Genomic DNA, 20,713 nt, shown 5'->3' with positions numbered 1-20,713 from the left:
TTCAGAAATCTTAATAAATGTCAGGAAATGACAAATACTTTTAAATGTCTAAAATATTGGTGCTCTCTCGTAAGACTGAGTGTACTCTACCAAGTGACTCGGTTAGTAAAATAATGAAAGAGATTGGTTTTGTGTTTGCTCAATACCAATAATACTGGCAATGTAGGTTATAGCAAGAACAAACAGCAGCCTGAAGGACAGAATTAGAGATGCTCAAAATTGTTTAAAAGTGGTTCTTGAACCAGTTCATCAAATACAGAGTTTGAAAATTTGCAGGACACTCTAAGACTGTAGATTGACTAACAGGTTTATGCTAAATCTGAGCAAACAGGTTGGCTCATGTTTGAGCTTAATGACTGCAATGTACAATACAGTATTTTTAAGAGTTTTCCAATGCGAACGAAGAATCTAAAATGTCTCTAGCAAACTTCAATGCAGTATTGTTTACTGTGGCTCTTTAAGCTCAGACATTTTGTCAATTAACATTTTTAAGTGCCTGATATGACGTACACAGGGTCTATGTTACTTGTAAGTGCAATATTCCAGTTACATACTAATAATCTGACAAATGTAGTTTTGTGTTGATTGATGGATGAACGTTTACCTTTTAAAAATTGTAAATAAAAAATTATTGGGTCCATACCCTAATGAAATGTACTGTAGATCCTATGGGCCTCATGTGGAGTTGGACGCATGTCTGTTTTATTGCAAATACACCACAAAATGCAGCTGTATATATATATATATATATATATATATATATATATATATATATATATATATATATATACATACAGATTCAGTTGCATCTTAAATTTGCAACTCCCTTACAGTACATCTTCAGGTGATTGGCAGCACTAACTAGCCACTTCTGTTTGCAGATTCTCCTCTCCAGTTGATAGCACTTAATTCATCAGTGTGTCGTCTATATTATATGATGTTGCATGCATCTATTCGCATTGTTTAAGTGACGTTTCTATTTGGACTGTGCCAAAGAAAAATAACAGATAATTGTATTTAATTTTCACTTAAATTGATTTTCATTTTTATTCTATATTTGTGCTTTTATTCAATTATGTTTTATACGGTACATGCAACTTGTATTTATTATTACCACTTTCATGACACTATTCTCTGTTGTATGTTTGACACTTCATTACATTATAATATTGAGTACATATAGGGTCATGGGACTTACACACTTACTACTAACACTGTCAAGTCATATCTCTGCGTTTTCTTTACTATACACTCAGAGGCGGAACAGTACCTTGGTGGGCCACATAGCAAAGTTTGGGTAGGGGCCAGGCAATGCCTTTCTCGCCCCCCGGGCCCACTGCTCTGCTTTCAATAGAGCAGAGCAGGGGCCACCGGAGCCTTGGAATGGGGCTCTGTACTTATTGCTAGTAACGTAAACCTGGCCTAGTGCTGTAGATCTGGCCGCAAGGTGAGATACATCAATCCAAACATATGCTCGTCAATTCGCTTCATAATGTAAGCGTCTATTCCTGCTACTGTTTTGGCACAAAGGCATCCAATTCTACATTTGCCCCAGTGTTTACAAGCGTGCAATTTTACATTGATAGACCAGTTTGCTCATTTAGATGTTTAGCATGTCATGACTAAAAAAATAAAATAAACTATTCTTACAATTTATGCATTAACGAAAACGAGTTCTATTCTAATGTAATTGCCTTCTCTGTCTTTATAGGATGGTTTGGGCAACTACTGTTTCTTGGTTTTTGCTGCTATCTGCCTGGCAGGTGCCCTCTACCTCTATTTCATATTGCCTGAGACAAAGAATAAGACATTCAGTGAAATTGACCAAGCATTTGCAAAAAGAAATAAAATATCTTCAGCAGCGATGGAGCCTGGGGAGTATTCGAGCGAAGAGAAGACTGTTGAACAGTTAGAACATAATGACTCTTGCGTACCCAGTAGTGACCAAAACAATCTGGAGATGGAACACATAAGTAAGATATGAAACGCGTGGTGTATAGGTAGGCAGCTTTAAGTTAACTGCAACTCCCATTCTCTGAACCAAGTCTGGATGGTTGCTGTTATCCTGCAAGAAGAGTTGTAGTAATATGAAATAATTTTATGTGATGCTCTAAAGCCTCATTTTTCATAAAACCATTTGTGCATTTTACATACGGATATTGCTATAAGATGTCCTACTTTCTGGTAAACCGCTCTGATATTACTTAGTATATTCTTAGACATCAAATGCAAATTTCCCACGAAAGGAATGCTTTTTCATCAAGCTCAATCCTTGACAAACACACTTTCCGAATTCCAATAATTCTGTTTGAAGATTTTTATTTTGTGATGCTGGAAACATACAGGCAGATACAGTCATTCGGGCTGAGCACTAGACAGGGCCTGTTTACAATGTAACCGACACATGGATGGCTAATTTGGCAGCCACTAAGTACTCAGGCCAAGCAACTAGAGGTGAGATTGGAGTAATTTGCCAATACTAAATTAAGAGTGAAAAGCTCCTCCACTGTCAAACAAGAACTATTTAAAAAACACTGTAAGCAGTTGGAATTAGCAATCGTGTGACATGGGAAAAAGTGTTGCCCCTTCACCTCAACATAGTAACACTAGAGCCGGTTGGGCCTAGGATGGCAGTGTGGGTACACGTCTCTTACCATGCTAGCAAATTGCCCCAATCTCATCGAATGTGTAGCCCTGAAAACAATAGCAATGTCCTAGAAAAATATCATGTAAACCTGGTCATTCTCCTGCATGTGCCATCATTGAATTGTGTTTTCTGTACAGTTTCTGATTCAGTTTGTACTCAGGATTACAGCTAACTCCCAAATACGAAAAGCACAAAACACTATTTATTGTTTAGATGTAACACACAATTTATTGCCTTTTGCTTTGTATTTTCTTCTCCTGCTGGGATATTTTTAGGATCTATGATAGAAAGCAAGACACTCATTTAATACCATTTAAAAATAAGTTGCAAACTGCTATCTGGAGTTTTATAATGAAAAAAAATCAAAATATAATTTGATCAAACAAGCGCATCTGTCCCTATGATCAAATTCTTATAGGTTTAACATTGTTAAGGTTTGGAAACCATATTACTGCCCAGCAACAAAACCTCCCACTATCTGGCCCAGGGGATGGTCAGATAGGGGAAGAATATGTTCCCATTATACTAGAAGTAACCTATTTGCAAACAAGTAAAATCAGATCACAACACATGTAATATTGGACACCAATTGACGTTACAAAAATGCCTATCAGAACATAGATGGGTCCATTTGCAGTGTACGTGGCCTTGCTCACCATATAAGCAATTGTCAGTGCACCCGTCCTTTATTTCCACACCGCTAACCTTCCGTGAACTCCACATGCATAGTAGGCTATTCACAAAGTGTTATAAAGAATGAAAGAAGTAGAAGAGTCTTGGCAAGGAAAGCATACCCTCCCACATTTTACACTCAAGACAAGTTTTCCCAATCAGTTGAAAACACTCCCACTTTAGGCAAGGCCCCACCTCTTCCAGGTGCCTGAAGTCCAGACTACCCAGTGAAAATTGGTATTTTCGATCAGGTATACTGGAAAGTTTGAGACTGCTAGAGAAGCTGGAGAAGCTGTGTGCCATTTTGATTAACCTGATCTTCTAGACATTCTGTGAGCTTACTGATTTATAAATTGTAAATTATTAAAATGTATTTTTTTTTTGCTAACACCTTCCTCCCACTAACTAGCAGAACGGAGGTGGTCCCAACCACGCCGGTGTAGCAGCCAACATTGTTCCTACGTTCACACCCTAGAAGAGTTTAACTTCAAATCGTGCATTGTTATTATTAACATAGGCACTAATTGACCAGACCTGCAGCTCTCAGTTGTTGAGTTTAACTCAGTGACCCTCCCCTTCTCCTGGTTGTCAGCGGTGGGATAAGAAGAATTGGAGCACTATCAGTAGTGAGTTCTCATGAACTTTGATGGTCACTGGTATGGGACCTTCACAATCCTACTAGATGGGGTTGAAAGGTTTGTAACTAAAAACTAGATTTTTAGTGGAATTATCATTTAACCTTTTTAAGTCTTCAAAAGTAATAAATGTACATTCTATGGAGAACATTGTTTCTCTTTGGTACCTGAATGCGGTTGGTGGTTGTAGCCCATTTGAGACCAGATACTTATAGAGTCTTCCTTTGATTCACTTTGATTGTCGTGAATGTAACATTTTATCATTATTGGTATTTTTATTGGTTTTCAAAAATTTATATATTACAGAAAGCAAAAAGAAGGGGGGTGGGGAGGGTAAGGGAAGCATAGAATGGAAAGAAGGGAAGGGAGGGTACATGTGAATGTAACATTTTAACATGAGTCTATGTGGGACATTTACAAATCAAAACAAGGCAGCCCCTTGGTACATTTCATTATGTGCAAATATGCTTATTTGTCTAATGATTACCTGCTGCCCTGTGTTTATTATTGCTAGACTGCATGTCACTTTACAGTCCACCCTACTACCCATTTAGAAATCCCCTTGTATTGAGTTTAACTTTTGCAGACTTTTCATAAAATACACCTGATTATAATTTTATTCCTTGATTAATAATATGAGTAAGGAGCTTTGAAATGCCCTCTCCACTCTCTGAATCTCATTGATATATTTTATCCAGCAAAACAGAATCTCATGTTTACATGTGATTACAACATCAGACATGTTATCACGCTTAGCCTACATGCAGCATGTAATGCCTCTGAAGATGCAAAATCTGGGCCTGATCGGACCGACCCTAAATCCATGCACTTCCCTGTATAAATGGGAACGTAAATAGGCAAAAAATGGCATTTGTGTTGTGGATACACATTTTTTTTCTGGTTTGTACCTGATCTTTTATTCCTTTCTAAACAGCAGTTGTGTTATTGTGCTAGCTGAGAATATATCAGTGTCAGTTCTTGGAACAAAAGCTAAGCCCCATAGCAAAATGTGTAGAAAGCCTTTGTACAAATCCCTATTCTAAGATGACAAATACAGCTCCGGGCTGCTAATAATCATCTCTCCTCTTGATGGTTACAAGTGCGTTAGTCATTTTCATGTGAGGACTCAGGAGACAAGTGAAAGGAGTTTGCGTGCACTGATAATTTATATCCTATTATAAAACAGTCATTGTGTATTTTATCATGAAACTAGGTATTTTATTTTGACTAAGAAACATTTCTCTAAGAGCTTGCTAGAGGAAAGAAACAGGGCTTCTACTACGTCATGAAAGTGTCTTATCTCTACTATTTAAATAAGGCTAATGGTCATAGGCTACTCACAGCTTCTCCAAGTTGGCATGTAGCGTGAAAGCAAAAGCTGTCTCCACAACCAGAAGAGGATGATGATTCGGTTATTATTGGCAAATTACAGCTATGCGTGACATTAGCGGACTACATTATGTTTTGTTTTTTACATCGCCCACAGTACACCTAGAATTGTCCTTTTCTGCTGCACTGCAACTTTAAGGAGCGAAACGCGTCCCATTAAACGAATAAGAGACCTGGGGGTAAATGTATCAAGCTGAGATTTTTCCGGCGGGTTTGAAAAACCAATCAGATTCTAGCTGTCATTTATTTACTACATTCTACAAAATGATAACTAGAATCTGATTGGTTGCTAAAGGCAACATCTCCACTTTTCAAACCTGCAGGCAAACTTTCAGCATGATACATTTACCCCCTGATCTCTGCAGCTCACAGCTGGTGTAAAAATGTTTTTTCAGTGTTAAAGAGCTGTGCCCCTTCAGCAAGGCCAAAAAATATGCCCTCTGCACCTCACTATCTTATTTCAATAATTTTGTTCCACAAATGAAATGGAAATTTTGCACAAACTTATTCACACTGGTGTGCCAACTCCGTACTTGGCAAGGGACACCCTTCCTTTGCACAAATCCTTCATTTGGCCAGTTCACACTTCTGCTGCCCCCAAAATGCTGCTATCTTGACCTCTTGTAGAGGAAATCTAGGTCTCCTGCGCAAGTGGAAATGGTGAAACAATGTATCTCATGTCACTAAACAAGCATCAGAATCTACTTAAGGAAAAAGGTCCTTTCTTTAAATAATAAAGCATTGTTTCCGCTACTGACACACAGCTATCTTCAACCTGAGTTGACCTTGGCAATAGAGAGCCCCAGTGAAAGCTATCTTCGGTGATAGCCACCACTAGCACCAGCCCAGGGCCTTTAATAAATAAGCAGAAGTCCTAAATCCCGTTTTCACCAGAGAAAGGACTTTTCTCCCTTTCCTAAATAGGTCCCATAAAGAGGATTGACCTAGGAGATTGCTAGAAATGTGTCAAAAGTTGTGACTCCAGTGTATAACTCCCACTGCCCTATAAATGGAATTGCCCTCATGGTAATTTTGCGTAGGACAGTTACTGTACAATTTACAGATTCATATATATTATGATGGTATCCAATAATGAAAGATTAAGGCACTAAAAGTGGTATTATTATTATTATTATTATTAATAATAATAATAATAATGTCATAATATTTCTATATGATATATTACCCTTTTGTTCTGACTTTACTACACATTTTACTACACATTCCTCTTTAAAAATCAATGATGCAAGTTGGCAGGACAAGTTTATTTAGTACATATGTACAGACAGTAACAAAGAAGTTCGGTTACCCAAACATATAGGAAGACCAAGGGCTAGATTTACTAAAGGAGTCTTTGTAAAACATTATTTGGCGGTTTTGAAACCAGATTTACTAAAGACAAAATGGCTGAATAGTCAGATTATCTGTTTAATATACAGTATCATTATATTATTACAGTACAGATTTACCTTGTGCAAACATAATACACAACATATAGTACAATGCCTTAAAGTATTTTTAATTATCATTTTTCCGCTTTGTGAAAGATGCAAGGACTGTGTTGCAGTTGTACCTTTTCATGTCTGTATATCCAATTGCATGATTTCTACAGCGGCAAAGAGCACCAAGTCTGGTTCATTTCTTAACTCTTTGAAGTAACTTAACATACATCACAATTTATCACAAGTATTGGGAAATTAAATTTTAAAAAACTATTGTTTGCATCTAATTTATATCCTGTTATTAATATAATGTTCCTAAAATGCAAAAGGAAATGAGAACTCTATAAACAGACCGGTGAGTACTCGTGAGCAGTCATTACATTGATGGGAAGCTGTAGTTATATGACCTCACACCTACACAACACAAAATTCTTGAAGCAATATTCTAAACTGAACAAAGGGGAGGATGTACCCTTATTTATAAAGCCCTGTTTAATGCCTCCTCCTTCTACATCTCTGACCTTGTTAAGAATTACTCCCCTACTTACCCACTCTGTTCTATCAATGACCTTCTCCTCCTCTCCTATCACCACCTCACACTCCCGCCTGCAGGACTTGTCTGCTGCACAACACATTTGGAGCTCTCTGACCCGTCTGACCAAACTCACTTCCAACCTCAATCTTTCAAGCACTCCCTGAAAACTCACCCTTTCAATCATGCCAGCCCTGCCCCATCCGAAGACAGCTCCCTTCTCACACTCCACGTGCCCCTTCCACGCCATTCCTGCCACCCTTGTTACCTCTGTTTGTTTCCCCACCCCTTCTTGAATAGTCACTCTTATGAGCATGACCCTCCCTAGTTCCTGTCTCCTCATCATCTTTTTAAGATTTCCTTTGTTCTAGTTGTGTCTTCTTACGTGGCTGCCTTTTCTATTGTTTCATCTTGTATTGATTTTTACTGATGATATTGTTTCTTTTGCCTTTTATTTATTTGTATATTGTTTGGCTTCTATTTTGTTGATTGTACAGCACTGCTGATTCTGTGGAGCCTTATAGATACACTATAATGATGATGTCATGAATTATATCCTTGTAAAACCCAACATCATGGAACTGTCAGGTGAAAGGCTACTCTGGTGTTAAAATGTGTAATAAAATTTGCAATGAAAATATCATGTTTCACTGTATTGTCTTTTATTTAGAAATATTTTTGTATTTAGTATGGAAATGCAAATAATGGCTGCAAGGTTTTTGTTTTTTTTGCTCTACTTTTAACAAAGAGGCTTGTGTTAGCTTCTGTTCTGATACAGTATTTTACATTATCTACTCTATAGCACTATATAACATATTGTGTGAGGTTTTGGTGTTCTTTATATCGCTCTGACCAACACCAGGGGGTAAATGTATCAAAGTGCGATTTTGCAACTCCAGCGATTTTCTCGGGAGAGTTGAAACTCGCCGATGTATGAAGCTGAGATTTCATGCAAAATCGCCAGAGTTGTGCTTCTGTCAAAATCGCTATTTGCAAAATCGCCAGAGATCAAACTCCCGACTGTTTGCCACTGCAGCTTTACAAGTCTACAATGTATGAAGCTGCGAGTTAGCAAACTCAGGAGAGTTTGCTTCAAAACACGCCAGATACAACACGCTGCTTAATAGCAGCGTGTTGTACAAACACATCACTGTTACGCAGTGTTAAAATGTTAAAGAATAGATAAAAGTTGCAAAAAAAAAAAAAGCGTGAGGTCTCCCCGCTATTCATGCTTAACCCTAGTGCTGCCTGACTAGTGCTGGTCCCGTGAAAATCAGGGAAGAATTTTGCGTGGGGTCCACCCGATTTTCACTTTACCAGCACTAGGCAAACCAGCCAGGGTTGGCGGCACTATAGCAGTGGGACACACGGCAGGGGTCCCCCTGCCATAATGACTAACCAACCCTAGACTGTTCAGCGCTGGGCTGGATTCCCTAGGGAGTGGCGCCCAAAAAAACAAGCGGGGCCCCCCCCCCTAGAAAGAACCAGCCCAGTGCTGATAGCACTAGGGCTCTTCCTACTACCCCTGGGCTGTGGGTAGTAGGGTAATAACGGTGAAAGTGAGTAAAAATAATAAACGGACGCCATTTTGTTTTATGAAACTACAAGTCCCAGCCAGCCAGGTTGCCAAAAACAGTGTGGCCATGCTGCTGCTTGTATAACTATAAGCACCAGCATACCCACGGCAGCCAGGGCATGTTGGCACTTGGAGAACCACAAGTGCCAACATGCCCTGACATCCCTGGCTTGCTGGGACCTGTAGTTCCACAAAAAAAATGTTAAATAAATAACAACACCCTTGTAAACACCACACATATTTATTAAAAATAAAAAACCCACAATAAACACACTAACCACCCTCATTTTCTCCACATCTATTAAATAAAAATAAAAACACCCCAAATACTCACCGAAGATGTCTTTTTTCTTCTCCAAAGTCTGCTTGTCCCAGTCCCATATTAATTATACCTTAATTATACCTTCCAATAGTCTGTGCTTTCCCCAGTCCCAGCAAAATTATACTTCCAAAAGTTATGGCTTGTCCAATATCTTCTGTACTTCGCCCAGAAGGGGCCCCTTGTTGATTGAAGTCTTCTTTGCTTCGGCCAGGAGGGCCCCATATTTGTAAGATCCACGACACTTTCATCTTGATTGAAGAAAATTAAAAAACTGTGGAGCCGCCGCCAGCACCTCCTACCTAGTAGGAGGTCCGGTACGCAAAAAACTTACGTTCATTGCGCAAGCTCTAACTACTGTATTATGTGATTTTCCCACGCTAGTGGGGGAATCACCTAATACAGTTAATACTGCTTACGCAAGTAGTGTAGCGCATGCGCAATGAGCTACGCTACTTGCGTAAGCGGTGTTAGCGGCGGCACTACAGTTTTTTTATTTTTCTTCAATCAAGATGAACGTGTCGTGGATCTTACAAATATGATTGATCTATCAGTTCCTCCTATCAAAATCATCATCTCCTCCATTTTTACACCCACTATAGTATCTTTCATGTCACAACAACATAGCTGACATTTTTCCTACTATGAAACATCAAACAGTCCCACCCATATCACAGCAACTAACCAAGAGATTAGTGACACCAACCACCCACACTCATTTCACCAGTTCTCCAGTATCACATCCACTGTATGTTTTATGTCATACTAATAAAGCAGAGATTTTCAAAAGTTGTTCCTACTATGACATATCAGACAGCCCCACCCATATCACAGCAACTAACCAAGAGGTTTGTCACACCCATCAGACACACCCACCGGCCACACCCACCAGCCACACCCACCAGACACACCCATTTCATCACAATCACTGACATAAGGAGGGTCATTGTGACATGTCAGTTCCCTATATAAGTGGAAGTTTCTGGCCACTAGACATCAGTCACTACTACAGGCTTACAGCAGAAGGACTTGTCAGCCTGAAAGCTCTGAAGAAAGGAGATCACCCTGCAGTGGTAACGGCAGTAGGTACAATATGGATAGAATGACTTATTAGTATGTTCTTAGCATGTAAGATGTGTGACTGGGCCTCAGTGTTCGCCTTTTAGGCGCAGATGGTGGGGTCTGCGCACTGGTCCATTGTAGAGGAGGGAAGGGGGAGGTGATGACATGCAATTGACGTAGAGAGAAAGGTGGCTGGGACTCTGTAGGAGGCAACCGATGCCGATGTGATCAGTGCTTTACACTGCTAGAGATAATTTGGACTCCAGTAAGATGGCTTCTCCATATGAGCAGCAGCTAAGAGTTCCTAGAGTCAGGGAAGACACAGATAGAGATGTTATGGCAGCTACAAATGTGAGGATGACAGCCGGCAGAGGAAACTAAATCTCCCACTTTAGTGTAGTTCCTATCTTCTAAGGTTGGCTTGTTACATTTTACTTTAAAAGGTTGTATGTCAGCATTTGTTGAATTGTGGAAGCTAGAGGTTACAGGTTTAACCACCGTAATATTTAAAATTATGTAATTTTTTTCTTTGAAAGACATCCCTGCCCCCAAGAAGAGGTAAAGGGTATTGGAAGGGAAGAACCTCTTCTTGGGGGCAGGGGTGGCCTTTAAAGTGACTTTGTGCTAAAGAAATAGATTATGCAATCTATTTATTTGAAAAAGAAACATCTCCATATTATTTTGGATTTTTGTGGATTGGTTCCATTAGAATCAGTACCACTAATTATTGTAGACATTCTACAATGATATTACATGCAAGTAATCTGCCTGATGTATGTTTCGCTCCTATAGCTTGTTCCCTGGTAAAGGATTGTATGGTGTGAATAGGATGCAGCCTGTATTGTACACGAGGATGCTCCCTGCATTGTGTTGTCCTAGGATGTAGTTTGTATTGTACAGTAGAAAGCTTTCTGTATTATAGACAGGTCAGTAGAATGTTCTCTGTATTATAATGGCCAATCAGCGGTTTTCCCAAGCTCCAATCAAATACAGGCCATTCTGATTGGCTGTTTGTGTATTTATCTCTTTATACATTCTCACTGCAGCTCCTCAAGGAGCAAATAGTAGTGTCATTCTCTTAAGGTTATAAATAATTAACCCATCTAGATGCATAAAAGAAGAAAGACTATTCATTTAAGAGGCTAATAGGAGGTAAGTGAGGGTAGTGGAGGATTTTTTTATTTTATATAAAAGAATTTGAAAATCGGTGTCTGTTTTTCTTTTGAAATATAGTTAAAATTGTGTATTGACATGTTCCTGCATATGTTTATATGTGAAAGCCATCCCTGTCCCCAAAAAGAGGTACAGAGGGCTTTGGGATGGAGGAACCTCTTCTTGGGGGCAGGACCTTTCCACCACCATGGCTTTGGGTACAGGAGGCAGTGATGGCAACCTGATCTGTGTTTTATAATGCTAGATAGAATTTGTATGACAGTAAGAGGCTTTTCTATATATCCAAGTGACAGCACTTCACACAGCAGCAAATAGATCGTAGAGTCAGGGCAGACTAAGATGGAGATATTTATGGTAGCAGAGAGTGTAAGGATGACAGCCAGCAGAGGAAACTAAATATGACACTTTTAGTATAGTTTTAATCCTTTATGGTTGAAATGCTACATATTACACTATGCACTTGTTGAATTGTGGAAGCAATAGTTTCCAAGTATAATCACAGTAATATTTAAAAGTATGTATTTTTGTGCATCTTTGAAAGGCATCCCTGCCCCCAAGAAAAGGTACAGGGTATTTTGAGGGTGGAACCTCTTTTTGGAGCAGGGGTGGCCTTCAAAATGACTTTTTGCTGAAGAGGTGGATTATCCAAACTATTTATTAGTTTGTATTCTACAGTAGAATGCTCCCTGTGTTGTATAAGGGTAGTAGTATGCTCTCTGTATTGTAATGGCCAATCAGCGGTTTTCCCATGCTCCAATCAGACACAGGCAATTCTGATTGGCTGTTTGCAAATTTACCTGTTCATTCATTCTCATCGAAACTCCACAAGGAACAAATAGTGTCCTTCCCTTAAGATTTCATAATTATAACCCATCTGGATGACGTCAGGAAAGAAGAAAGACTATTCAATAGTCATTTTAGAGGGTAATCGAAAAGGTAAGTGAGGGCTGTGGGGGATTATTTTTTATTTTATATAAATGTATTTGAAAATCAGTGTCTGTGTTTTTTTCCATATATTGATAAAATTGTGTATTGACATGTTCCTGCATATGTTTATTATGTTTGAAAGCCATCCCTGCCCCCAAAAAGAGGTACAGAGGGATTTGGGAGGGTGGAACCTCTTCTTGGGGGCAGGACCTTCCCACCACCATGGCTTTGGGTGCAGGAGGCAGGGATGGCAACCTGATCTGTATTTTATAATGCTAGATAGAATTTGTATCCCAGTAAGAGGCTTTTCCCTATAACCAACTGGCAGCACTTCACACAGCAGCAAATAGATCCTAGAGTCAGGGCAGACTAAGATGGAGATATTTATGGTAGCAGAAAGTGTGAGGATGACAGTCAGCGGAGGAAACTAAATATGACACTTTAGTATAGTTTTAATCCTTTATAGTTGAAATGCTACATATTACACTATGCATTTGTTGAATTGTGGAAGCAATAGTTTCCAAGTTTAATCATAGTAATATTTAAAAGTATGTATTTTTTTGCATCTTTGATAGTCATCCCTGCCCCCAAGAAGAGGTACAGAGGGTTTTGGGAGGGTGGAACCTCTTTTTGGGGGCAGGGGTAACCTTCAAAATGCTTTTTGCTGATTAGGTGGATTATCCAAACTATTTATTAGTCTGTATTCTACAGTAGAACGCTCCCTGTGTTGTACAAGGGTAGTAGTATGGTCTCTGTATTGTAATGGCCAATCAGCGGTTTTCCCATGCTCCAATCACACTGCTGCCATTCTGATTGGCTGTTTGCATATTTACTTCTTCATTCATTCTCATCGCAGCTCCACAAGGAACAAATAGTGTCATTCCCTTAAGGTTTCATAATTATAACCCATCTGGATGACGTCAGGAAAGAAGAAAGACTATTTACTATTCATTTTAGAGGGTAATAGAAAAGGTAAGTGAGGGCTGTTGGGGATTATTTTTTATTTTATATAAATGTATTTGAAAATCAGTGTCTGTGTTTTTCTCCATATATTAATAAAATTGTGTATTGACATGTTCCTGCATATGTTTATGTTTGAAAGCCATCCCTGTCCCCAAAAAGAGGTACAGAGGGATTTGGGAGGGTGGAACCTCTTCTTGGGGGCAGGGATGGCCTTCAAAGTGGTTTTGTGCTGAAGGGATGTACTATCAATCAGTGTCTATTTCCATATATTGATAAAATTGTGTATTGACATGTTCCTGCATATGTTTATGTTTGAAACCCATCTCTGCCCCCAAAAAGAGGTACAGAGGGATTTGGGAGGGTGGATCCTCTTCTTGGGGGCAGGACCTTTCCACCACCATGGCTTTGGGTGCAGGAGGCAGGGATGGCAACATGATCTGTGTTTTATAATGCTAGAATGAATTTGTATGGTAGTTAGAGGCTTTTCTATATATCCAAGTGACAGCACTTCACACAGCAGCAAATAGATCGTAGAGTCAGGGCAGACTAAGATGGAGATATTTATGGTAGCAGAAAGTGTGAGGATGACAGCCAGCAGAGGAAACTAAATATGACACTTTAGTATAGTTTTAATCCTTTATAGTTGAAATGCTACATTTTACACTATGCATTTGTTGAATTGTGGAAGCAATAGTTTCCAAGTTTAATCATAGTAATATTTAAAAGTATGTACTATTTTGCATCTTTGAAAGCCATCCCTGCCCCCAAGAAGAGGTACAGAGGGTTTTGGGAGGGTGGAACCTCTTCTTGGGGGCAGGGGTGGCCTTCAAAGTGGCTTTGTGCTGAAGGGATGTACTATAAATCTATTTATTAGTAAGCATTTTAGAGTAGAATTCTCTCTGTACTGTAATGGCTTATCAGCAAATTCCCCATGGTCCAATCAGGCACAAGCCATTCTGATTGGCTGTTGCATATTTAGCTCTTAGTTCATTTCCATTGTAGCTCCATAAGGAGCAAATCGTGTCATTCTCTTAAGGTTTTATATTTTTAACCCATTTGGATGACTTCAGGAAAGAACTAAGACTTTTCACTATTCATTTAAGAAGCTAAAAAATAGGTAAGTGAGGGCTGTGGGGATTTTTTTTTATATAGAAGTGTTTGAAAGTCATTGTCTGTGTTTTCTTCATATATAGATAAATTGTGGAAGTACATGTTCCAGCATATTTTTATGTTTGATAACCATCCCTGCCCCCAAGAAGAGGTACAGAGGGCCAGGGGCGGATCTAGACTTTATGTTTAGGGGGGGCGATTTTGCATAATCACGCCCCTCCTTTGCTCTGATTGGCTGGCCTGCGTTAACCCCGCCTTCCGCCCGCGATTAGCCCTGCCCCCTCCCGCTGTGGTCGTCGGCTGGGACCACTCTGATTGGCTGGCCCACATTTAGCCCCGCCCCCCACTCGCGCTTAGCCCCGCCCCTCCCATTTTAATCGGCGGCTGGGACCTAGCTTTTTGCTGCTAGGGGGGCGAATGCCCTGATCGCCCCCCCCTGGATCCGCCACTGCAGAGGGCTTTGGGAGGGTGGAACTTCTTCTTGGGGGCAGGACCTTCCCACCATCATGGCTTTGGGTGCAGCAGGTGGGTGATGGCAACATGATCTCTGCTTTATACTGATAGAGAGAATTTGGACTCTAGTAAGAGATTTCCACATATCCAGCAGCAAAGAGTTCCTAGCATCAGGGCAGACTCAGATGGAGATATTTATGTAGCTGCAAGTGGGAGGATGACAGCCAGCAAAGGAAACTAAATATGTTACTTTAGTGTTGTTCCTATCCTCTAAGGATGACTTGCCACATTTTACTTTAAAATGTTGTATGTTAGCATTTGTTGAATTGTTGAAGCTAGAGTTTACAGGTAGTTAGTTAATCACATTTTTTAAAATGCATTTTTTAATCTTTGAAAGCCACCCCTGCCCCCAAGAATAGACACAGAGGGCATTGGTAAGGTGGTACCTCTTCTTGGAGGTAAGGGCATGGCCACTACCATGACTGTGGTACCCACAGGTGTGCTTACTCTGCCTACCAGTGTTTGCTCCTCCTACAAGTACAATTCTTCTCTTACTTGTGTGCTAGGCTCCTCCCAGCGATTCTCTCACTGCGTGTTGGTTTGGCCTAGTTTATAATTTATACTAGTTAACAGAAAATAAATGATTAATAAACTCTGTTTCAAGTGTTTATTCTTTTAGAAACATAGACACTACTGGGTGGGAAAATAGTAAAATGTCTAACTGTGTAGACATTATGAACATTTAGACATTATGACTGTTGACATTATGGTGTAGATATTTTGATGTTGACATTTCGACTACATCCCTATTAAGTGCTGAAGTTCAATTCTAGAGAACAAACCTGGATGTGTTACTATAGGAGGTGATCAGAAGACAAAGTTAGACACAGGGTCAAACATATATACTGTCCTGTCCTGTGAAACAAAGAACCACACAACAGGGGAGTTAGTGCCATGTAGGGCTTCAAAATCAGTATTTGTAGCTAAATAAATATATTCATTAGTTAAAGTTATTATTTTATTTTGTTATAATTCAGTGCTGTTATTTTTTGCTGTTTTGGGTTTTAATAGAGCTTTGCCATCTCTGGCTACAGCTGCTTTAGACAGATATTTATTGTTCAGTAAAGGGGTATTCTATTTGTTTTATATTGAGTGATGTGTGGTGCCCCAAAGCCCAGTTGAACAGCACAGAGGAGTGCATAAGCGCTGTTAAAATGCAGGGCTACAAGGGGTTAATTGTGCTCCTGGAGACTTGTGACCAGGAGTGATTGACAGGAGGAGGATGAAGGCCCTGATTGGCTGGGGGAGTAACATGAAGAGGATGTGCAGGAAGGAGGAGGAAGAGAGAGCAGCATGGTAGAAGGAACAAGGGGGGCTGAGGTGCAGCCGAGCAGAGAGAAGCTAAGCTGCTGTCAGAACTGGTGACATTGCCAGCAAAGCGGACGGAGAACGGCTGGGGACATGCAGCGGGGCGCCAAAGACAGTATCCACTAACTCCAGAACCCTCTCAAGGTAAAACCCTAGCCTGCAGTGTATTGCACACACCCCAGTGTCAGAGGGAAGAGTGATGAGAGAATCTACCCAAAACTGCCATTGCATTCTTGTACAAGGAAGGATTGTGAGAGTTTTTCCCCCAGATCATACCTTTACACAGGCTGCAGGGAACAATTAAGCTATATCCTATGTGTTGCTGATATCTGGACACTATCCCCTGTTGCAGAGCAAATGTGCTAATATAGATTCATTGACTGTTGAGGTAACAGCGCCATCTTGTGGCTGAACTGAGCAACAGCCCTGCTTTCTACTATAATACTTAACCCTTCTGGAAACCTCTGCAGGACATTGGAACACTACCAAATTCCTGTGCACAGGTCAGCCCAGGACTGAGTGGAAAATATTGGTGCACCAAATGTTTTAGATGATGTTAATGTTATGTGATTTACCTAAGAGTTGATTTATTTATATTGAAGGTGTGACATTCAGCGTTAGCGGTACCGCTGCGATTCAAGTTAACCCAGAGGGAATAGTACGGAACCCCAAACACCTGAATAAGAAGGAGCCCTCTAGTGGGTGCGGTAGTGACTGTAAGAGTCTTGATGGGTTATTATTGATGGTTCTTGCATCATCACCAGTCAGATATTGTTAACTTGAAAGTAGTAACTGTGATTACCAGTGTGCCTTATTAGACAATGTGCATTGAAGATGTTATCGCTATTGTTCCTTATACTCACCAGGTGTATGTTATATGTTAAATGCTATTGTGCTCTATGCTGATCAGACGCATTATTTTGTCATTACTATTGAGCTGAAGGGGTCAGTGGCGCGGTGTGTTACCAAAACTATCCTTACCGCATTCTCAATAAACCCAAGTTGTTTGACCAATCCTTGTCCCTTTCATTGAAGTATTTATCTCCTGACCACCGGATATCCGAACAGAAAAGAACCTGACTTGTGTCTGGAGGACAAGGTAAGGGAAGGATTCCCATCAGTACTCGACCACCACAGATGGATTGGGAAAGAGAAAGAATAGCTTTCACCCAACAGACAGGGATACCCAATTGCTATGTTACTCTTTGGACTCCACACACCTTCCACATCAGAGAGACACAGAATGGGGCTGTTTTGTGTTGGATATTAGGAAAGATCTAGTTGCGAGATGTCATGGATGGTTTAAGGACAATATCAGCTACAGATATTTAGCATTAAATGTAATATTTAACCTCAAATTACAATATACATAGAGTCTGGCACAACCCTGAAGGAGCATTGCAAGCCATTAGAGGGGACGTGTTCAACCCACAAAATAGAGTTTACTTTTTTCCTTTGGTACTTGTTAGTTATACGGACACTACTGTAGCTCCTCAGCTCTGCACCGCTTTTTCCAATTGAACCGATTTTTCAATTCCCCCGTTAGCAGCTCGCCTCAAGTCATCATATCACCCAGGCAGCCTTAGGCTGCATATTTGACGTCTCTGAGGATCTTAATTTAAATTACAATCCAATCTGTTACAGATAGGGATTCTTTTTATCTTCTAAGTGGGTACATAATTTCAAAGGTAATTTCAAATTAAACGGCGTTATTTGGGAGAAGCACACTATAGCAAAATTCATGTGATTATAGGATATGTTGTTCCTATAGATAATGTGGAATGATCATGGAGGAGACAAATAATGTTAGGTATTTGCACATGAATTATATGTAACACCCCCTTCAGTATTATGCTTTGTGAGGGTGTATATACATTGAGTGATGTAGGTGCCTCTCTCACCTCTGTACTTGGTTTTCAGTGCATCCAACTGAATCACCACTTTCTTCTTTTGGGAGATGTTCGTGAAATACACCAGGGGGAGATTCGGGAAACCCCCTGCCCAGTACTAACACACTATGATACACTCTGTACTGCAGAAGCCAATCTGGCACATGTTTTGAACTAGAAGTTTGATCTCTATTGATTTTGGAAATAGCGATTTTGACAGAAACACAACTCTGGCGATTTTACATGAAATCTCAGGTTCATAAATCTGCGAGTTTCAACTCTCCCGAGAAAATCACACCTTGATACATTTACCCCCTGTCTGGTCTAAAAGAATTGACCAAAAAACGTGACACATCTGCTGTAACTCCACCTGATCCTACTATCAACATCCAAAGGATGGTGGAGGATTATTTTAATGACACCTTAGAAATAGACACATTAGACAGTCCCTTTTACATACTGGGAGGAAAAAAAGGGAATTTGGAGACCCATGTACCAACTTGCTTTGCACTGCCTAAGCTGCCCACCCTCCAGCTACTTCCTCAAAATGTGGAAAAGATGATGTTCATAAAAATGAACTTCAATTTCCACGAAGAAAGCCTTTCCTGCCAATTACATCAAAATACTGAGACTTCTGTAATGGTGGATTCCAGCGGTGATGAATTAATAATGTGTGAGGATGATGTACACACTGATGAGGGTGAGGATGACATGGCTGAGGATGATGACAACAACATCTTGCCACAGTAGAGTTCATTAACAGCACTGTTACCTTAGGTGCCTTAAGGCCATTGTTAGCTTGTTTTGTGGAGGCTCAAGCAAACCAAGCACATCAGACTCAAAAGTGGCACTCTTTGTCGCTGAAGTGCTTGGTTTGTTAAAGTGTGCATGTCCTTTTTAAGATCCAACATAAGGATGGGTGGGAGGGTCCAAGGACAATTCCATCTTGCACCATTTTTCCTTTCAGCTACTGCTGTGTGCTAATGTTACCTACATGTGCTATATACTGTTGTGTGCTTTGCAAAAATCTTAGACACCCATTGTTGATGCAGATGACTCAGCACAACATTTTGACATCTGGTCTTGTCTACTGTAAAAGAATTGACCAGAACTAGTGACACCTGATCCTACTATCAACTATCAACATCCAAGGAATGGTGGAGGATTATTTAAAAAAAATTTGAACGGTATAAAGACAACAGTTTTATTAACAAAGAACAACGTTGCTTGCAGTAGTAATGTAAGCCTGGATGTCTAAATAGACATACATATGTATTACATTCCAATTTGCTGCTGTTTCATCAGTATTGCACTAAGGGCTAGATTTACTAAACTGCGGGTTTGAAAAAGTGGTGATGTTGCCTATAGCAACCAATCAGATTCTAGTTATCATTTATTTAGAACATTTTACAAGATGACAGCTAGAATCTCATTGGTTGCTATAGGTAACATCTCCACTTTTTCAAACCCGCAGTTTAGTAAATCTAGCCCTAAGTGTTTGTATTATAATTTTTGGGGAATTGGGGTTGATTCAAAGCTCAGTGATGAACTGTGCATTTTGCTGTGATTTACAATGGCTCTTTTTAGTGCATAGTCTGGCACCCTGGATTGGTCTGGGTCTGATTAAAGCACGCATCCGGGGAGAAGGGGGGAGTCCGCGCTCATTGCCATGTATTAGCTGTAGAATTATCACAGTTATACAAGGAACGGGTGGAGCGATCAAATATACCATAATTGATTTCATGATCCAAGGACAATTCCATTATGCACCACTTTTCTGCCACTGCTGTGTGGTTTCCTAGATGTGCTATGAATTGCCGTGTGTTTGAGTCATTGCTCTGTCGTTTAGCATCCAGCCAGGTCGCTGTAGTCTTTGTTTGAAAGTGTATGAAAATAAGATTGTGACCTGTGAGATGTTCAAAATTGACTGCAAATGACTTGAAATTAGTGTTATTGAGGTTAATAATAATGTAGGGGAAAAAAAGCAAAATTATTTGTTTTTAGCAAAAAAAATACAGATTTTATAGAAAAATCGGAATTCAAAACCAAAACACGCAAGGGCGGTTTTGCCAAACCAAAACACGAAGTTACTCCAGATCCAAAACCAAAACCAGAACATGGGGGTCAGTGAACATCTAATTAGTGCAAACCAAAATATTTACCCTGATAGTTACTTTTTAGTTCTTCCGAGTATGTGCATTCTATAATATAAAATATGGCCTATGAGCACAGTTTGTGAGTTTGGAGGAATGGTAGAAATAGGTGCAAGGTTAATCAGAAATGGTAATGGCATACTTGTCTACTCTGCCAGAATTTCTGGGAGGCTCCTGAATTTCGGGGAGTCTTCTCTGACTCCCGGAAGAGTAGGCAAACCTCCCAGACCCTTTGAACAGTGGGGGACGGGGCTTAATTGCGTCATTAAGCCCCGTTCCCGCTATTCAATACCTTGAATTTTGTATTTTATAGTATGGGCGGGGCTATAGTGACATGATGATGTCATCACGCCCCCTCCTACCCTCTGTCACATGATCTGTACTCCAGATTTAATAAGTAGTC

The 20,713-nt window shown here is 40.0% G+C and overlaps 1 protein-coding gene across 3 annotated transcripts in view; it reads left to right on the top strand.

Moving 5' to 3' along the window:
* The window catches only part of SLC2A9 (solute carrier family 2 member 9), a 326,349-nt gene that overhangs the window by 300,262 nt on the left and 5,374 nt on the right, over positions 1-20,713 (top strand). For 2 of the 3 annotated variants that reach the window (XM_075194664.1, XM_075194662.1), the window contains one exon: positions 1,712-7,957. In XM_075194664.1, coding sequence (XP_075050765.1) covers positions 1,712-1,984 — 273 coding nt within the window. In that variant the 3' untranslated portion in view covers positions 1,985-7,957. Of the gene's footprint in view, positions 1-1,711; positions 7,958-20,713 lie in introns of those variants that run through there. The other variant, XM_075194663.1, reaches the window with a different exon arrangement.

Source organism: Mixophyes fleayi, chromosome 1, assembly GCF_038048845.1.
Source record: "Mixophyes fleayi isolate aMixFle1 chromosome 1, aMixFle1.hap1, whole genome shotgun sequence".
NCBI classification, from domain to species: domain Eukaryota; kingdom Metazoa; phylum Chordata; class Amphibia; order Anura; family Limnodynastidae; genus Mixophyes; species Mixophyes fleayi.
The sequence above is the reverse complement of the archived record's forward strand: the minus strand, read 5'-3'. Positions and strand labels throughout refer to the sequence as shown.